Below are 20,427 nucleotides of genomic sequence, written 5' to 3'. Positions count from 1 at the left end.
AACGACGACCAAACAAACGTGCGTGCGAGTCCACCGACCCTTTCCTTCCATCTCTTCCCCGTCTCCCACTTCTCCTCTCAGCGGCACCGCCAAGTCCAGAGGGCGATCGATCTGGAAGTTTCCGGAAGCTCCTGGGAGCCTCCACCTAGCTGCCTCCGATGGGCTCGAGGCCACCCAACGTCTCCTTCAAGCTCGTCCTCCTCGGCGACGGTACGGCTCCCTTCCGGTCCCCAACACTCCAGCACTTCCTCTTCGCTGAATCGTGAGCATTTGCGCTAAATCCCGTTCTTGCAGTCTACGTCCAGTACAGTGTAGCGGATTGCTGCGTACTCTGGCCGAATCGCGCTCGTGCTGTCGGTTTCAGAGCACTTTTGGTGCGTGCTGAAGTCTTGCTAGGGTTAGGTCGTACCCGTGCAGTTATATTGCACTTTTAGAGCACTAGTTTTTTTTTTAATTCGATGGTGAGTATGTATGTTGGTAGCTTCCAGTTTAGCAGATCATTTGCCTGAAAGCGTAGCGCAGTTCAGGGGATGTGAGACTGAGTGGTCTGCTTAGTGAAGGAGTGAAGCAAATGGATGTATGTTGTTCTTATGCACTAGAGAGAGTGTTAGGGCTAGAAGCATTTGGTCGTGTTGGAAGCAAGTTGATATTTCGCCTATCTTTGACATGAGATTAATTCCCACAGCTCTTTGCCAACCAAAGCCAGATGGGCCTCCAAATATTTCTCCCACCAATATCCAATCTATTTCCTCTAGTATGGACTATGGAGAACTCAGCACTGGAAATTTTCTGAACATTCTATAAGAAAATTCCAACAACTATAGGACTAGTAGATGGACTTTATGTGATGACCAGATGTATCTCATTTCGATTAAAGGATAAAACCATGTAGATATTTTCTTAAAAAGTTGTTAACTCTGGATTGGTGCATTAGAGGAAGAAAAGTACAAGCTTGATTTGGATACGTCTGTCAACAAGTGGGTATCATTTACAGATGGAGAATGGGAAAAGGAAATTCGTCTGAAAACAGCAGGTAGCATGACATTATTAGGATTCAGGATGGTCAATAGTTTGGGTTATTGAATGATGGAGGTATAGAACTTTGTGCTTTCTGTGATGCATTGGCATTACTAGACAAGTAGGTAAGGGCGTAAGATGTGTCTTGTGGTTCAAATTGGGTTTACTGTAGTCCAAATTATTAGGTTTAGTTTGTAAGCCCATAAACCCTATAAGCTTCCTTATTTATTTAATTTTTTTCTATGTAAGTGGTGTTTAAGCTGTTTAATATTTTTCTGAGTAATGGACCCTTACTTTAGCTTGTTCTGGTGATGAGTGTAAAGTGCAAACTTAAGTTAGGTCATCAGGACAAAGTGACCCCAGGTCATGTAATTTCGTTTATAACTGTACAGCCTTATATGTTTAACTATTTCTCCATGCAATTCTGACCTTTACTATTGTTATGATACCACTTTTCCCTTGTTATAGGGCGAGTTGGGAAAACATCTCTTGTGCTGCGGTATGTGAATAATGTCTTCTCAGACAAACAGGAAGCAACAGTTCAAGCCTCTTATTTGACAAAGCGCCTTGTTGTTGAAGGTGTGCCTATTACGCTCTCTATATGGGTGCGTTGTCATCTCTTTGATATGCATTAATTTCAGTAGCACATTTTTGTAAAGAAAATTGTTTTTATTTTTTTAGTTGCAGTTGAATTTCTCTATTTTTCCTTTTTTTGGGTACCATATCGTTTTGTTTTAGATAATAAGACGTGGTTTTACCTTGATTAAGCTTCTGCAAAGGTTCTGCTTTCTTTATGTGCCTACTTTTCCATCAACTATTGAACTGTTAGTTTTGTGTCATTACTAAAGATGTTCGTCTCTTATTCAACTTAAGTATGCTGATGTTTTTTTACAATTAATTGAGTTGACCTTCATTTTTCGCGAAGATGCTAATGTTAGAACTTAGTACTTTTTACTGTTGAAATTCTTGACACAACTTCAGAGTATCCTGTGCATACATCTTAACTGTTTTACAAGAAATTTTATTGTGCCATCAACAACCGCTTTTGTAGCTACCAGTTACTGCCGCCTTTAATTTCTTGCAAGGTCTTTGATGCTTTTTTAGTACTTGAATTCTATCTTACTGTTTGTAAGTGTACTTTATTGTTATTCAGGACACAGCTGGGCAAGAGAAGTTTCACGCGCTAGGTCCTATATACTATCGTGATGCAGATGGTACAAACCTCTTATTACTCATTTTAGCTGTAAATTAGCCCATACGGATCCCAAGTGATATTTCTTCTCATCATTTATGTTCCATCATTGCAGCTGCTCTATTAGTTTATGACATTACAGATAGTGATACTTTTCTCCGTGTCACAAAGTGGGTGAAAGAGCTTAAGCAAATGGCAAATAAAGATATTGTTATGGCCATTGCAGCAAATAAAAGTGATTTGGTTAGATTGAAGAACATAGACACTCAAGATGCAGTAAGGTATTTCTCTTTGTTACATTTGAGCTAAGCACATGTCCCGTATTAGTAATTTTGTCTCCACAATTTGCAACCTAACTTTTCTATGAGCTGACTATGTCATTATGAAACAGAGCTAGTATAACAACTAGGGTTGCTGTTTTTTTCTTAAAGAACTGTGCAGACAAGGTCCCTAGTATTGAAATTTGGGATTTGGGTTTTGCGGACAAGTTTTTAGAGTGCCACCTCTTTAAGTTGCTTGTGTGGAATACAAGTTCTTGGTGCTCAAGCCAAAAAGAAGCAAATGTGAAAGAAAGAGTGCTCTAGAGATGCTCTGTTCCCTTGTATTGAAATTTGGGGTTTAGGTTGTGAGGCCAAGTTTTTAGAGTGCCGCCTCTTTCATGTGTAATTGTAAGTTCTTAGTGCTCAAGAGGGACAGAGAGAAAGGGGGGTGGGGGGGGGGTGTTTCCTGGAGCACAAGTTTTCAGTCTAACAGATCTGATGTGTAAGTCTAGTTGCAACATATTACAATTGGCAAAAGTACTACAACTATTTTAGAATTTATTTGGCCTTTCATAGTTCTGATGTTTCTTTGTCATGGAACTTTTGATGCCTCTATAGCTATGCAGAAAGTATTGGGGCAAGTCTCTTTGTTACATCTGCCAAAGCAGGGACTGGAATCGATGACGTCTTCAGTGATATATCGAAACGTAAGTTTTGTTTGATATTGTCTTGCTTATATTTGGCTTTCCAATTTTGGCTGTTTTAGGCACTACTTTTCTGGCATCACTTGTAATTTGTAATAAACTAACTACTGAATTAGAATATGACAATGACTGGTAGCATTTAAATAATGAATTACTGCATGTTTCTTCACAGTTCACACTGTCGATCTCTCGCACAGGCTCAGTTGATCAGACTTATTTGTGTACCCAAACTGCCTCCAGGCCAACACTCCCTGCTGATGTATTATATATCTCTGTTGTTTTATTTCTACTGTGCATGAGTAGAAATATATTTTTGCAATAAAGTATTTTAACCACTCAATGTCTCCTAATTTTGGTGCTGATCGGTGTACATATCTTGCTTTGTCCTACTCATTGGCAGGACTTTTCACCAGGGTTTCAAACAGTTTCCACCAAAAAATTGGCATTTTGATTGTTGATACCTGCATTGGACTTTGGAATAACACATATTTTCTTACAAAAGTTTGTACATTTTGGGGATTGGAAAATTACATTACTGTAATTGATTAGTAGTTTGTTTTAAAGCACCAATTTTTTTCGTGGTAAATTACTATTTACTTAACGACCATTGATACGCAGGATTATTAGAGAAGAGAAAAAACAGCGCTGATGGCTTGTCACCGCCTCATCCGAAGAAGGGAATTTTGATCATTGATGATGAGCCTGAGAAAGAGCCCCCTCCAAAGTGCTGCTCATAGTGATACTTCAATGCTAATCTCACGGGTATAACATTACGGAAACCTTCATGTTATCTGTGAAGGGACAAAATACTTAAGCTTCGGTGCTGGACTGTTCGAGCTTTTGGGGTGGCACACTTCCTGTTTGGTAGATAAGGGTATTCTGGTTGAGCTTTTAGGTCGTGTAAATACTTGAATCCACCACTCATGCGATCACTGTCAATGTAACAGTTCAATCACGAATAATAAACTGAGATGAAGTTCATAACTCCTGCACACTACAAACAAATGTTAATGTTTTCCTGAAGATGCTCAAGAAAAATATTTTTTTATATATTGAAAGGCTGCAGTGATTTTCATGTCAAGTAATATGCAACTCATGGAGGTGCTTGTCAAGCCGGGTGTAGCACGTTCATCCGAAAACTCGAAGATGATCAGAGTACTAAAAAGAGCCTCACTAGGATATTTTTTAGCCTAGTTTGAAGATGGCTATTGTTAATAAGATAAACAATTGTTGAAATAACTAACTAATAAGATAAATCACTGTATAAATAGTTTCTCTTTAGAAATAAGAAGGAACAAAAGATATAATGAAGAGTGTGCAAGCAGTCTTTATAAAACGGTGATGTTTGTATTTAGCAACGTCATTCTAAACATGAGTCCAAGGGTATGAGAGCTGAGCAAGAGTACCATCGGATGTGAGAAACTGAGGAAAAGTAGAAGATATGTATTCTCCTTTTGAGTTAGCAAAAAAACCCTAATGATAATAGAAAACCAAGTATGAATTATATGGGCAAAAGATAGATATATAGAATATAATTAGGAGCGATATTTTATAAAATAAATCTAAGTATATTCAGAGTGATCATCAATAAAAATGATATAATAACTATAACCTTCACCTTTTGAAGCAAAAGATGAAGGATCTCATACACCGAAATAGATAAGATCAAAAGGTTTAGCAGAAATGAGAAACACTACTAGAATATAGAAATTGAGCTATTTACCAAACTTGCAACTCTTACAATAAAAAATGAATTTAATGGACGTATAACCTAAACAACCCTGACGAATCAAAGTAGACAAATGAGATTTACATAAGTGACCACGACGATGATGCTACTTGCCAAAAGATGAAGCGAATGACGATGAAGTAAATGACACATGAGTGGTGGAGTTGGTGAAGGAGAAAGACATAAAATATCCAAAATATAGACTAAATTGATAATTTATCACTCAAAAGATTGACCTTTCGATTATGATATCATTCATGTCCCGGATAAAATAAGATGAGACGTTAAATCCAACAAATAGTTTTGGTTAAAAACTTATGTGCTAAAAGAAGATTTATAGATAACTGAGATACAAAAGAAACATCAGGATCACCACAGACGGGCAGTTAAAGATCAACTTCGACACAGATGAAACGCGATGGGTAGAACACCATCACCACTAGCAGAGCACCACCACACCAACAGTAATAGTAAAACGCTAGTAGCAGCAACAGTCGGACACCACCAATGTGGATCTGTTGTTCTCCCGTGCAGCCAAGGATGGATCCGCAACGGGCGAGCGACATGTAGGTGGCCACGATGATGGATGAGCGACGACGATGATCATTCGGTGTGTAGAACTTTAAAAATTTACAATTTATATGTCGAGTATAACTTTTTACTGTAGAATATAATTTTGATGACCTTAAACTCTATGGATATCTTGTGAACAGCTACATGTCACCACTTAAGTCTTGAGCTCAACACTATTTAATTAAAATCAAATTTATGGGACAAGTCCAATTCATTCCTCTTTGTCTGAGTTTCACTTCCCTTTGTCTGGCTTTGCTTCATTTTAGTTCTTTGATTTCTTGGATCTTCTTTGAATCAATCAGTGCTAGCCAAACCTAGTATGCATCATCTACTAGGTAATTAATATAAAGATACTATATCAAGCTATTAAACTCAAATCTATTTTGGTAATACAGCTAAAAAAATAAAAGTATCTACAAGAATAATGCCCTTAACACTATGATCGTTTGTCTAAACAACATGTCTGTATATCTTCATGAAGCTCCAATTTAACATTGATGTTTATCACTTAGATATGTTCAGAACCCCAAATCCATCACGTACCGTCCATAAGGTTAAACCTTGCATACTAACAAATCATATTAACCATATTAATTATATTAACATTAATTACTAAAATCGTATTGACCTAATGATAAAGTCATTGATCTTACACCTAGTCTTGATCACCACCTCTCCAACCTCCTGCCACTGTCCGTTGCGCTTCGATCTCACATTGTTAAGCTCAGGTTAGATGTCATGCTCAGTTCTAACACCACTGTGCTCGAAGCTCAATGCTTGGACAAATATGCCATGCTCACAGTCGTCATCATATCAAGCTCGATTATTTGCGCCCATGCCTTCAGTAGTTGAGTCTATTAGACTGAGTCACCACCCGCTATCTGGGCACATCTTGCTGCCAATCTGCTTCCTCTCACTCCGGTGTCGGTGATCGCCTCTCCTTGGACTCTTTTGATGATGCCATTGTAGGGAGCCAACAAACAAGGTCAGTGGCGCCACGGCAACAAGTTGTCAGCAATGTTGACAACAAGGTAGCTGAACCATGACAGTGGGTCGAGGGAGGGAGACGCATGGATATTATTGTCCTTGGAGAAAAAAACTGACACCGGAACCTGTGAAAGCGCATTGATCGAAAAGACATTGACGGTGGTAGTAATCCCATAATGCGCTTTCACGGATGGATGACAAATACTAGGCGGATTAGCACGCTTGCGTTAAGCCCCTTTTTTTTTTCACAGAACATGGAAAAAATTAATTTAGAATATCTCAATATTTACTTATAAATTTATCAATATTTAACGCATTCACTTAATTATAGAGAAAACAATAGTACTTTCATACATGCACATAATTTTAGCATGTAGACAACAGTAATACGAAACTAACAAAATTTGTTTTATATTTTTTGAGTTTTATATATTTTTCTTTGTATTTTAGATTATTTTAGTTGATTTATTAATATAACAAATATTCCTGTTGATATTTTTTTAGAATTTTCCGAAAATAAAATTATATTATATGTGTATATATACGTATATGTATATGTATATATACGTATATGTATATATATACGTATATGTATATATATAGCTGTATATCTATACATACACATATGTGGGGCCCACTGCTACAGTAGCAACAATACCGAACCCTGAGAGTACTCTAAATTTTGGCTCAATAATATGTGTTATGTATAAGTAGTGAAAAAAAAAATAGTGGCATTGTTCAGCATAGATGTTTCGTCAATGACAAAGACGCAGTTATCGCAGGGAAGATCAATGTAGTGCTAATGTGTTTGTCTCTACGGTACTCCCAGATTCAAAGTGAGGCCTTAACGTTTCCAATAGCAGTGAAAGCAATCGTCTTGAGGCCCCTTCTCACCACCCTACATCTTTTGCGTAAAGTCTAAGACTGTTTTTCCGTGCTATTGCTGTTTTCCATCCAACTGTCAGATCATCGAATAATCGCATGTCACACGCCCATTCTCATTGCGTTCCGTCATGCGCAGAGGCGTACTTTTGGCACGCTTATTAGTTTTTAGGCCCGTGGAGATTCTTTTTCCTAACACAGACGACTAATAACGCCCTTTGTTTAAGAACTCCAAAAGCTGCCTAATCTCCGGATCTCATGTAGTGATGAAGATCTATTTCCGAGCGACACAGCAATATTAATATATCAGATCCACCAACTCCTGTCTCTCTTGCCTGTAACACTTTTGAAAAGTAGTAATACTGTCACAGTGTATTTCAAGAGCTGTGCATAGGCATGAGCACTCATGCGACGGGCAACAAAAGTAAGCCTGGAATTGGCACATATGCAGAACCAACTACTCGGTCCTGAAACTTTCTAAAGTTGATCACTAATATATTTAAAACTACAAAGGTTAGTTGTGTGAAAATCATATTTCTTGATTTGTCCTAAAATTTGTTTTCTAAAAATATAGTTTTATTAGCATATATTTCTGTGAAATTATAAAATAGCGGTCAAAGTTGTATGTCAGAAAATAAATTTTCAATAACGCCAGATGAAAATAGCTTCACTGGTGTACTAATTTGCATTGTGTTTACTAGCTTAATTGAACGGCATCAAACGGGGCTCGATATGATGGTGAAATGACCACTTGGATGTTAGTGTAAATGGCATCCGATGATTGGCCTCCTCTCCTATCATTTACTATATCAGTTCTCTTTTATATATCGTTTTAGTTTTTAGCTTCTTTTATCTATAATATATTTTTCTCTCTCGATTTCTCCTAATAAATTTCTTTTTTGGTAGGACTAGCTAATACTTAGGTAATCACTGTCTAATGTCCCCCCCCCCCTCATGTTTTTTCCTAGACAGAACACAGGCCTGAATAATAGATTAAACCCAATACAATTTCTCCTATTCATGTTACCCATCGAACCACTAGACAGCCAAATGATTCTGGCTTATTCCATTGCCCTTTGTCGTTGTATGGTGGATTCCTCCTGTCACGGTGGTCACGGCCATCCTTCGGCTAATTGAAACCACCGACCTGGCCCTGCTACGCAGCCGCCCGGCCATTGCCGATGCGCCAAATTAAAGGCGCAAAACTACCAAGGCACATGTTGATCTCTCAATCTTGATTCTAATAATACGTGCCTGTCTAGGGTCTTGCCTCTCCGATTTGTGTTATAGAAGAATCTACAAAAAGAACTAATTCGTTATTATTTGCTGCAGTATACATGGCAAATAGATGTGATGGTATTGCTATGCAAAAAGTGTTACAATCTAGTCTATTTTCTCTTTCATGCAATTTCAGTATATTTTCTGTACGTTGCCGTATTTTGTTATATGTGTCATGTGAGACCTAACATGCATGAAATTGCCTTTTGCATTGCCGAACATATATTGTTATGCTTTGTTTTTCACGCCTCATTGGAGACTATATATTCCTATGATATTTCTTCCGAGGTCATGGTTGATTTGGGTGATTCCCCCTCCCCTGTTAAAATCCTAACTCTGTCTCTAAATATGACACTAAAATATTACCTTAAAAACTTAAATCAACATCTGTTTGAGAATAAAATCAAGTTTTTAAAATAATATCTATTTAAGAACAAAGATAGTAACATGACTGACTAACACATTTCAGTTATCTTTGGTCCTTAATGGATCACTTTCAGATCCCTTGGATGAAGATCCAATAGTGAGGATAATCTAACATCAATATAAAACCTACCCAAATCATTGCCATGAAGTACATCTAACCATGGTTATCACCACCCCACTCCCAATTGACCCGCCGCCATCTACCGTCTTAGACGGACATGACCATTCTTCTCGTTTGACTCCTTCCATTACCATCAGCACCTCCTTACTTCCCCAACAACACTTACAGGCCCAATCATCGTCTCTCACCAACCGCACCCACCGTCCCCTCCCTCCTCAGTTAGATCCCAATAAACTTGTACCCTAACTAGCGAGTTCAAACCTATCTAAGATGCATTTATTTAACTCGAGTGCATACATTGTATCGGGATTACATATGCCCAAAATTGTGAAGTTAATAATTGACTGAAAAGTAATCACGGGCATCCATTTGCGCTGTTGGCAATTGACCTTACGAGTTACCTACAAACCGCTACGCGCGCACGCTAGTCCCACGACGCACAACTAAATCGATCAAGAGTCGAGACGAGAGCGCGCATGTGCAGGGGTTAATCAATCGATTAAAGCCATGGAAGATATGGTTTTATATCGTCCACGTGTGGATGTAGCGAAATGGAAGATACCATCATACATGTACTGGATTTTGTCGGTCAAGCGTATGGGCCAAATTGTATGCTGCCGAAAGCCGCTTTTTTATCGCCGGAAACGGCAGGGCAGCCAGTTGGGTGTTTCACACTGCCTGTGCGCGATGAGACAGCCCGGTGGATCATGCTATCGTTTTTTCTGCGCCAAGAAACCACTGGCGGGCAAATCATCTGGTCTAAGAGGGCAAAATTCTGATCACAGCGCTGTGACGCCAGGAATTAAGGCAGCGACGCATGATCTGATCGGGGGAGAAATGGTTGGATTCATCTGCTGTCTCGGATCGCACCGCCTGGGCCGGCTAGCTGGTGTCCCCCAACCGACGGCACCCACCACCGCGCGCGGCCTCATCAGCCATCACTCCTCTCCGCGCCGTGTCACGGCCACTGAATTATGACTTCCTCATGGCAGTGATGGGACGCCAGCTTTCCCTCCTTGCCCCCTGCAACCCAGCACTCATCGGTGCGTGGTCTCTCTCATTCGTGCCTGCCCTCTCCCCCTCTCTCTATCGCACACAGGCCTGGGCCGGAAAAGAGGAACAAAAAATTTCTTATTGGTAATTCTCTCTGTGTCATCCCACTAGGAACAAGCAAGGCTCGCTTGCAGTCGCAGCACGCTGAGGCTCAAGGACAGAGACAGCAGGACTCTGTAGTCTGTACTACCGCTACTACCTCTACCTGTACATTCAGAGTGGATGTCCACGCCCAGCCATGGCACAAGACGTATGCTTGTAACAATGCTAATTACTCTACTCGGTCGAGCCTAATTCGATACAGCTGGTAGCTGCACGCATGTCAGAGTGACGTGCAACTGGTGACATGACGTCGCACGGTATAATAGTTTTTCAAAGCTTATTGGATTTTATGAATACATTCCTATAGAAAAAGTGACCAAAGGAGACCGTGTCGTTGTCAAAGACGGAGAGAATTTGTGACCAGAGAAAGAGTAGCTGATTGTTGTCTGAAGAAATGCAGATGCAAGCAATTACTGCCTTCGCATATAGGTCCGACACATTCACTCCACAGCAACGCTTTGCCAATTAGTTACTCCTTCTGATTGCAAATGTTCGTTTTAACCTCCTTAATTATTCTCTAAATATAAGTTATTCTCAAATTTCTATGTATTTTTTTCTCTTTTATTCCCTTCTTACCCTTATTTAATAAATACTACCACTCTCACAAATAAATAAGTAAAGAATAACAAGGTCATTTGATTTATTTTATTAATCCATATACAGAAGTCTAAAACGACTTACATTTGCAATCGGAGGTACTTCACATCAACTCTCGTAGCTACAGTGACCAACTGGCAACTGCCGGCTATGTGTATGTATGTCAGTGGGTACTCCTGTATAAGCAGCTGTGTCTGTGTGTGTGAAAGAGAGAGACAGACAGACAGATGCTCCCTATAGTAGCACCCACGGGAGTAAATCCTTGCTCTATAAATACAAGCAAGGGAGTGGAGTGAATCTGAGCAGCTCAGAGCACATGTCCAATCCTCTTTCTTGGCTCCTCCTGGCAATGGAGATACATAAGAGATAGCTAGATGGTGGCTGTGCATGGTGGAGAAGCAGGGCACGTGCATTACCATCCAATGCCGCCATGCTCCTTCTCTGAGCTCACCAACCCTGGATGGGTGGACGGATGGTTCTTCATGTGCCCATCTTCTCCACCGAGCACAAACTGTCTCACCATACCTCACCAGGTGATGCCCAAGCCTCACCAGCGCGTCGCGGCCGGGCCGGTTTCTCTCATCCTCATCACTCATCAGCAGTTCTCACTTTGCAAGCTAAGATCCATGCTCTTACCTTTTGTTTTCTCGAACGTCTCTTGCATCTCTGAGTTCATCTCTGCTTAATTTTGGCGACGTCATGGTGTTTACATTTTGGCTCAAGAATTCAGTATTCTTTCAGGAGAGGTTGAACAACAGAACCAAGCAGTAGAATTCAGATAGCTCTTTGGAGCTTCATTTGCTCCAGCGTGAACTGTTCTTGATATTAACTTTTGGATTCGATCTCCAGCAACTCCTAACTCCTAAATGCCGTGACATCGTTTTCGCAGAGAAAAGGCAGGCGATTACCGGAACATACTGGTAAGCACACTGTTCTTGTTAGAAATAAACCACGACAAGTAGTGTCCATGGCGTGTGTGTCTGTGTGCCGCGTCGTGGTGGTGTCGTGTGTGTTGTGTTCATGTCCCGCGCCATGCAGGCGAGCTGCGGTGCGAGGCCGTGTTCGCGTAGCGTGCTGGCTCAGGGAGTTAGGTGCTAGTTTGGATAGAGTTCAGGCTGTTGGATGGAGTGGTGTGGGTGGCGCCGATTCAAACGGTGGAAGCCACGTCGTCCGGATGAGCAAGTGGCTCACGGTGATTGCTGCGCAAGTCCTGCGGATCATGGCGCGAAGGCCGGCATGGAGGCGAGCTCCGTGGCATGTCCTTGGCTATAAGTAGCCTAGTACTCCTCCATGTTTTGGTAGAAAAAGATACAGGCGAGTTCGTCGCCGGAAAATCTACTGTGCTTCTTCTACCTCGCGTTCGCGTGCGTGTGTGTGTTCCTGGGCATTGGTACCAGAGCCGGAGAAGATGTCGACTTCGTCGAAAAAGGGCTCAGGCTCCGGTGAGGACGACTCGCCGCGTCACGTCGTGGTGGAGCGCGTCGTTTCCAACATCGGCAGCACGGGAGAGATTCCGAAGCTGTCGAAGACGAACTACCACGAGTGGGCGCTCGAGATGCAAGTCAACCTGGAGGGCATGGAGCTTTGGGATGCCGTGGAGGCAGGCAACGCCGAGCGCGGCAAGGATCGAAGGGCGTTGGCCGTCATCCTGCGCGGGGTGCCGCCGGAGATGAAGTCCGGGCTCGCCGCGAAGAAGAGCGCGAAGGAGGCGTGGGCGGCGGTAAAGTCCTTGAGAATGGGCGATGCGCGCGTGCAGGAGGCCAAGGCGCAGTACCTCCTCAAGCAGTTCGAGCTCGCGGCGTTCAAGGACGGCGAGGCGATTGATGACTTCGCCGTGCGGATCGACTCCCTCGCCGCGGAGCTGCGCGGACTCGGGGAGAAGATGGAGGAGGAGCGCGTCGTCAAGAAGATGCTGCGTGTTGTACCGTCAAAGTACAACCAGATCGCGTGCACCATCGAGATGTTCGGCGACCTGAAGAAAATGTCGCTTGAGGAGCTCGTCGGGCGGCTGCGCGTGGCGGAGGAGCGATGCGGCAGCGTCGTCGAGTCGGCTGCGGACGGCGTCGGGCGCCTGCTGCTCACTGAGGAGCAGTGGGAGGATCGCCGGCGCCAGCGCGATGGCAAGCAGCGGGCGTGCGGTGGCGAAGGAGCACGTCGCGACAGCGACGAGAGGCGTGGTCGCCGGAACGATGACCACAGTGACAACGACGACGATGACGATCGCGGCAGCACGAGCTCGGGGAGTAGGCGTGGCGGGAGCCGCTACCGAGGGCGATGCTTCGAGTGCGGCGAGCGCGGCCACAGGGCCAAGGACTGCCGTGGGAAGAAGAAGGAAAGGGCCCTCCTCGCCGACGTCGACGACGAGCCGACGCTCCTGTAGGTTGGGCGTACGGGGGTGTCGTGGTTTAGGGGGTGATTGTTAGAAATAAACCACGACAAGTAGTGTCCATGGCGTGTGTGTCTGTGTGCCGCGTCGTGGTGGTGTCGTGTGTGTTGTGTTCATGTCCCGCGCCATGCAGGCGAGCTGCGGTGCGAGGCCGTGTTCGCGTAGCGTGCTGGCTCAGGGAGTTAGGTGCTAGTTTGGATAGAGTTCAGGCTGTTGGATGGAGTGGTGTGGGTGGCGCCGATTCAAACGGTGGAAGCCGCGTCGTCCGGATGAGCAAGTGGCTCACGGTGATTGCTGCGCAAGTCCTGCGGATCATGGCGCGAAGGCCGGCATGGAGGCGAGCTCCGTGGCATGTCCTTGGCTATAAGTAGCCTAGTACTCCTCCATGTTTTGGTAGAAAAAGATACAGGCGAGTTCGTCGCCGGAAAATCTACTATGCTTCTTCTACCTCGCGTTCGCGTGCGTGTGTGTTCCTGGGCAGAGCCATCAGTTCTACTGTGTGATTGATGTAATATTGTCGGTTGGCATGATAGGTCGCACGCGATTATCCTCTAGATCTGCGATCGGCATGCCGCCGTGTTCTTCTGATCGACTGTCTCAATTCAGGAGCCACATCGATGCCAGCATCAACCAGCTGACAGAAATGTACACACCATATATCATATGCATTTCTGCCGTACAAACAACAGTAGCTATGAAAGGAACAAGCACGGTGTTGTTGCTATCCTTCCTGACAAGCATTGCCAATTTCATCTTTGCTAAAAACAACTGGTCTCACAACACTGTACATTGATCTGCTACAGTCTTCGTCTTTAGTGCAGAGCGGAAGCAAAGCCGAGATGCAAATCTTTGAAGCCATATCTGCATTTGAACTGTACAAGATGAGAGGTCATGATGCGAGCATAGTTTGGTCGGGCCAGAAAAGCGCCGGAAATCACACTTCCAGAAGCGCCTTTACGCTCTCTGAAAAGAAAATTGTACAAATCTTTGAAGCCAATGTGGAGTTAAATATGTATAGTTATGTTTTCAGGAAGGGATCATATGCACCTTTGGTAGTCTTTTCTTAGAGCACGAAGGCACTTCTCTGTAGAACCAGTGTAACTAATTGACTTCAAGATTTTTCGGTGAGCAAATCGCATTTTGAAGCAAGGAGGAAACCTCCTTGTCATGCCTTTTGAATTTCATGTTCTGATAACCTGGCCAAAATGGTTGGCTATTAGGGAAAAATGGATGGCGCCAGTACCTTATCTGGTGGCCTTCTAATCACTCTGGATCTCACACCTAATGCCTCAGTGGTCCTGGCCATATCTGAGCTGCAGATTTCCAGCAAGCTGGGTTGCTTCCAGATCTGGGAAAGGGAGAAATGGCGCTTGAGCCAAAGTGGCCAGGCAAACCTCACCATATCTTCTGGTGATATCCCTTTAAGTGCAGTAAGATCTTCAGCCTCTGTTTTTTTTAGTTTATTAATCCCTGTGGGTGAGAGAAAGAATGGAGACATCACTGCTTTGGAGATTTTCTTTCCGTTGTGTGGATGGAGTGTAGATCAGCATCTAAAAATGACCGCATCTTCTTAAAGATTCTTGGTGTTGCGGAAGTCCAATTGGAAGAACTGAAACCTGACTTTCGGTTTCTGGTGGGTGACAAAATCATCCACCAAAACGCTCAGATTCCAGGGGCACCCGAACGCGATCCGCGCGTGCGCCGTTATGCGCTGCGCGAAAGGAACAATGTGGCCAAAACCTAGGAGCAGGAGTTTCGTGCCAGGGTTTGAGGGATCAGCTCCGTGGTTTCCTGAACACATGTCCTTCTCCTCTACTTGCATGGTTCAGCTCAGTTCCAATCAGGATAGGGATCAATGGCGATCGTCGTCAAAGTTTGGCGGCCAAAACTAAGTGCGAGCACGCTCAATCATTCTTCGGGCCGGGTTTTCGTGAAAGCTACGGAGTGATTGTATCTTTGTGAGAAACTAATTTAGAATATATTTTAGTTTATATTTGATGAGTGATCGACAATATTGATAATTTGGTTTGATAATTGTATGGGCATGTTTATGTATTATAATTATGATCATGAGTAATCAAAGTTGCACAGAAAACGGAGTTGGCATTCTTCTCTGAGTTCAGAAAAATTTGCAATATTGGATGATTCGGGTGTTAAAAAAGTGAACTTGCCTGATGGTCCAACACTCTAAAGGTTTCACGCTGGAGTATTTTAGTATAGAAGCAAGATTTAAAGTGTATATCGGATGATCCAGCTGAGAAAATAAGTTGAAATGTGTCTTGATTTTCTTGTGATGAGTGATTGATATTGTCATTTATTTGGTTTGATAGTCTTCGGTTTTGCATGAGCTTTGATGTGATTTGAATTGATTTGAGATTTTATTTGAGCATAATAATTATAGACTAATTGGAATTGGAATTGGAGATATGTGTTTGCTTGTCTCATGGTGTGCAGGTGATGGATGCAACTTGGCGATCGACGGCGGGATGATCGGGGCCAAGCGGAGTGCTTGGTGCCAGACGATCAAGGAGGCCGGGCGGAGTCAAGGGTGATCCTAGCTGAACACGTGGAGGTCAAGCAAAGCATCGAAGGCGGATGGAGACGGCGTGTTGACAAAGTCAAGCGAAGGGGATGCCGGTGCAAGTGACAAGGCGGCCCGAGGGATCGGGAGCGAGAGAGACTTGCCGGCGGTCAGGATCATATGACGGAGTACACGTGTCGATATCGAAGCGCTTGCTTAAGGTGTAAGCAAGGCGGTGAGTTACACTTTGAGAAGCGTGCATGCGGTTTCGCGGTTTTGCCTCAAAATCGTGGGAGGACTGGAGGAGTATGTGGCACCATCGCGAAGCTTGCATTGAGGCGAAGCTAAGTCGTGAAGGCGCCGCGACCGTCCGATGAATGGAGAAAAAAATCGACCAAAATACCCTCGGTGGTAGGTAGGAGTGTACTACAAGAGAGGGGTATTTTGAGGAAAAGCTAGGAAACTTAAGGGCCAAGTTTACTAGGCCTATAAATAGAAGGTAGGGCTAGAGAGAGCTTTGAACCAGCCACTTGAGCCCACTTGTGCCACTCATTTGAGAGCCTTAGAGCTAGATTTTTAGAGGAGAGAAGGATGAGTACTTAGCCTATGTAATAGGTGAGAGTTTTGAGAGATAAATCTTTGTAATCCGCTTAAAATAGGACAGACCTCTTTGAGTAATTAAGTTTATATTTTTGCATATGCTTGAATTCCCCTCCTTCTAGTTTCCCTCTATTGGTTCCCTTGCAAGTTTGCAAGTTTTTCGATTTTCGGTTTTGATTTTCATTTTGGTTTTTGGGCTGAAATTTCAACACCTTGTGAGATCATTCTTCTTGTTGCTAGAGGCATAAAAACTCACATACAAGTATATGCTCATGACTCTTGAGTACCCTTGCATCTAGATCATCAACTTGGAGAGGTTTCTTGCCCGATGATTTTTTTCTTTGAGCTACAATTTTTCACCTTTGCAAGGTTGTTTTTCTTGATGCTAGTGGCTTAAACACTCACATACTCATGTATTTGAGTGGGTCTTGAGTTCCCTTGCCACTTGACTATCATCTTGGAGGATAACCTCGTCCGGTGTCCATCTTATCTAGTTTCTTTGGAAGTTACGAGTTTTTGTGCACAAAGATACATGGAATGGTCCTGAATAGAACCTATGGTTCATATTCCATATGTGGAGTCATGTTGCTATGGAAGTAGTCTTCTTGCTTTGTCTCTTTAATTCTTTTGCTTCCGCTTGAGCGTTTTGAGGTGCGTTGGGTGAGAAATAGGAAAATGTCATCTATTTCGAAAGAAATTTATTGAGGTGCCTATTCACCCCCCCTCTAGTCACCATTCTCGTTCCTACAATTGGTATCAGAGTCGGTTTTATCACTTGTTGACCTGATCCGTAGGCGACATGGAGAGAAGTGGGAAGATTCCCCTGTTTGATGGATGTGATTTTTTGTACTGGAAGGTGCGCATGGAGGCTTATCTTGTAAGTTAAGGAAGTGCGATATGGGAAATAGTTGATTCCAACTATGAGATCCCTGTTGCTCACACGACTCAGGTTCAGATCGAACAGTATGAGGCCAACAATAAGGCCAGAAATATTTTGTTCACAAGCCTGAGTCGGAATGAGTTTGATAGGGTTCAGCACCTCCATACAGCCCGGGAGATCTGGTTTACTCTGAGCGTCTTTCATGAAGGGATTAATCAGATTAAGGCCAGACACCAAAGCACATACAACCAAGAATACCAAATATTTGTGCAAGGCCCCGGAGAGTCTTTGGATGCGATGTTTGCTCGGTTTGATGGGATTGTTAGCAATCTTCGATCAACTGGTGTTTTGCCCTATTCTGACCACGAGAGAGCGATCAAGCTTCTCTATGCTCTTGACCGTAGCATATGGAAAGTGAAGATCTCGAGCATTGAAGAGTCTCCAAGTTACGACACATTGACTTGTGATGAGCTTTTCAGCAAGCTCAAGTCCACCGAGATAGTCAAGAAGGCTCGAATTGGTCTCGGAAACCCCCTGTCTCAGAACATGACGTTGGTTTCCGGATCTGGTGGTGGCAATCAATATGCAGCTAGCTTTTCTTGTGCTAACACTTCATCGAGTGGATTTGCTTTGTCTTCATTGGTTTCTGTTACAGAGGAGCAGGTGGATGTGCTGGATGATGAGAACTTTGCGCTGATTGTGAAGAAGTTCACCCGCTTCTACAACAACCGCCGAGATCGGAGGATAGGTGGTTCTCGTGCCTGCTTTGAGTGTGGTGATACTACCCACTTCAAGATGGACTGCCCCAAGCTCAAGAAGAGGGAGGACGGCGACCACGACTACAACAAGTACAAGAAGAAAAACAAGAAGCCCTTCTTCAAGAAAAACCGCGACAAGATGGTCAAGAAGGCGGCCAAGGAAGCTTCTAGGGCATTTGTGGCGGCTCTCAGCGACATTGACACTTCTTCTATCGAGGAGGATAGCTTGGAGGAGGATAAACCGCAAGCAAAGAACAAGAAGAAGGCCAAGGACTTAACCGGCCTCTGCTTCATGGCGGACGACCACAATAACGACAGCGACCCCGAGCTCGATCCCTTTGAGGTATTGCCTTCCTATGATCAGCTTTCCATCTAAGTAGATACCTTGAATGATGCTCTCGTTAGCCAGGATAGGTTACTTAAGAAAACTGTGCGTGAGTTGAAGGATCTTAGGCCTAAGTATGAGTCTGCCTCTGCTGAACTTGCATTACTTAGGTTTAGGCCCGATATTGAGGAGTGTGAGACTTGCCTATTGTCATGGTTGAACTTGCTGAGCTTCGTAATGTGCATGCTTAAGTCGCCAGTCCACTTGAGAGTGCCGAGAAGAAGCTCCTTGAGGAGGAGTCTAGGTCTACTCTCTTAGGTGCTTGTATAAATTGCCCTTTGCTTACAAAGGATGTTGACATGAAAGACAAGCACCCGAAGGAGCTAGAGTCTAGATTGGAGAGTGCTGGGAGTTCTAAGGATGTGCAGCCCAATTGTTCCACCTGCACTATCTTTCAGGACAAACTCAGCTGGGTTAAAGGGCAAGTTCAAAAGCTTCTGACTGAGAATGAGTATCTACTTTCTCTGGTGGAGAAGTGTTCAGAGGGCAAAGGGAAAATGAATTTGATCTTAGCCAAGACCAAGATGTATACTGACAAGGCGGGTTTAGCTCTTGGGTTGGATTTTGAGAGAGTGGCTTACAATGGGGAGAGTAAGACTGTGTTCACCACACCTAGTACCCTAGATGCTGAGAAGTCTAAAATCAATACCACATCACAACCCATCAAGAAACCAATTCCACAACCCACAAAGAAGAAGCCCACACCACAACCCAAAAGAGCTCTACAACCTAAGATGAGAGAGCCTGTAAGAGAGCCCCGAGTGACCAACAATCGAGTTCTCAAGAGACGCTACCACTGCACCTACTGCCAGAGAGATGGTCACTTGGTCGGGTTTTGTTTTCGTCGTAGGAGAGATGAGCGACGTGAGTGGGAATGGAGCACCCAGGACATGTACCGCCCATCTGTTGGTGTACATGAGTCTTTTCCTCCCTTCCACTCACGAGTCCCTAGTGCTTTTCAGTCTTTTCCTAAAGGTGTTGCCCGGCGTGGATTTTACCATGACTCATATGGTTTTGGTCCACGTATAAGAGGCTTTGAGTCCCAGCGCTTTGGCGGACCACGATTTCCTCATCATGGTACTCGCCCCCAGCGTGTTGGTGTTGAGTTACCTACTGTTTCTGCTTTAGGACGGATGACCCAGTACTGGATTCCTAGGAGGTTTTTTAACTAACCCTAGTACTGAGCCATCCACCTTCTATTCTTCTCATGTGTAGGTGGCAGGCGGAGGCCTGGAGAACAAGTGGCTTATCAACTTCAGTTGTTCGCGCCACATGACCGTAGATTCATCATGGTTCTCCAGCCTCACCCTCGTGAAGCGACACAAGTACATCACATTCGGGGATGATCGGAAAGGAAGGGTGAAAGCCAAAGGTATGATAAGGGTGAATGAGAGTTTGACTCTTAAAGATGTAGCTTTGGTGGAGCATCTGGGATACAATCTTCTCTCTGTATCTCAGTTGCTAGATGAGGATTTGGAAGTGTGTTTCAAACGCAATACTTCTCGAGTTCTTGATTCTTCTGGCGCTTTGATTTGCAAGATTTCTCGAGTTGGGAGAGTTTTTGGAGCTGATTTTTCTGAGCCTTCTAGTTCTTCTCGGTGTTTACTTGCTCAACCTTCTTCTGAGCTTTGGATCTAGCATAGAAGACTAGGGCATATGAGTTTGATTTGCTTACTCGTTTGAGTGCCCTAGGCTTGATCTGAGAATTTCCCAAGCTCGTTTGAGAAGAACCTTGTGTGTGCTCCTTGTCGGCATGGCAAGATGGTTGCCGCTCCTCACCCACCAGTTAATCTGGTGATGACTGAACGACCGGTAGAACTTCTCCATATGGACACTGTTGGTCCTTCTCGGGTTCGTTCGGCGGGTGGGAAGTGGTATGTTCTTGTCATTGTTGATGATTTCTCTCGCTACTCTTGGGTCTTCTTTTTTATGAGCAAGGATGAAATGTTTTCACACTTTCGGAGCTTAGCTTTGAG

General features: G+C 43.7%; 2 protein-coding genes across 3 annotated transcripts; both read left to right on the top strand.

The window, feature by feature from the left end:
* Positions 1-4,219, top strand: LOC133885480 (uncharacterized). Its single transcript, XM_062325201.1, has 6 exons — positions 1-210; positions 1,486-1,622; positions 2,171-2,231; positions 2,325-2,490; positions 3,088-3,176; positions 3,792-4,219. The coding sequence occupies exons 1-6, from the start codon at positions 159-161 to the stop codon at positions 3,908-3,910; spliced, it is 624 nt and encodes a 207-aa protein (XP_062181185.1). The 5' UTR covers positions 1-158; the 3' UTR covers positions 3,911-4,219.
* An 8,109-nt stretch (positions 4,220-12,328) lies between these two features.
* On the top strand, positions 12,329-13,723 carry LOC133885440 (uncharacterized). 2 transcript variants are annotated; one of them, XM_062325157.1, is made up of 2 exons: positions 12,329-13,402; positions 13,501-13,723. In XM_062325157.1, exon 1 carries the CDS (start codon positions 12,330-12,332, stop codon positions 13,299-13,301), a length of 972 nt encoding a protein of 323 aa, XP_062181141.1. In that variant the 5' UTR covers position 12,329; the 3' UTR covers positions 13,302-13,402; positions 13,501-13,723. The 2 variants fall into 2 exon arrangements, with proteins under 2 accessions (XP_062181141.1, XP_062181140.1); XM_062325156.1 differs by having other exon boundaries at positions 12,329-13,411; positions 13,494-13,723.
* The last annotated feature ends 6,704 nt before the right edge of the window (positions 13,724-20,427 follow it).

The sequence above is a fragment of the Phragmites australis genome, chromosome 11 (genome assembly GCF_958298935.1).
Source record: "Phragmites australis chromosome 11, lpPhrAust1.1, whole genome shotgun sequence".
Classification (NCBI taxonomy): Eukaryota; Viridiplantae; Streptophyta; class Magnoliopsida; order Poales; family Poaceae; genus Phragmites; species Phragmites australis.
The sequence above is the reverse complement of the archived record's forward strand: the minus strand, read 5'-3'. Positions and strand labels throughout refer to the sequence as shown.

Bases quoted from the DNA above. Each gene is read 5' to 3' on its own strand.
- LOC133885480 (XM_062325201.1), top strand. From the start codon at position 159: ATGGGCTCGAGGCCACCCAACGTCTCCTTCAAGCTCGTCCTCCTCGGC. The intron at 211-1,485 runs GTACGGCTCCCT...CCCTTGTTATAG, and splicing joins GCTCGTCCTCCTCGGCGACG to GGCGAGTTGGGAAAACATCT. The intron at 1,623-2,170 runs GTGCGTTGTCAT...ATTGTTATTCAG, and splicing joins CTATTACGCTCTCTATATGG to GACACAGCTGGGCAAGAGAA.
- LOC133885440 (XM_062325157.1), top strand. From the start codon at position 12,330: ATGTCGACTTCGTCGAAAAAGGGCTCAGGCTCCGGTGAGGACGACTCG.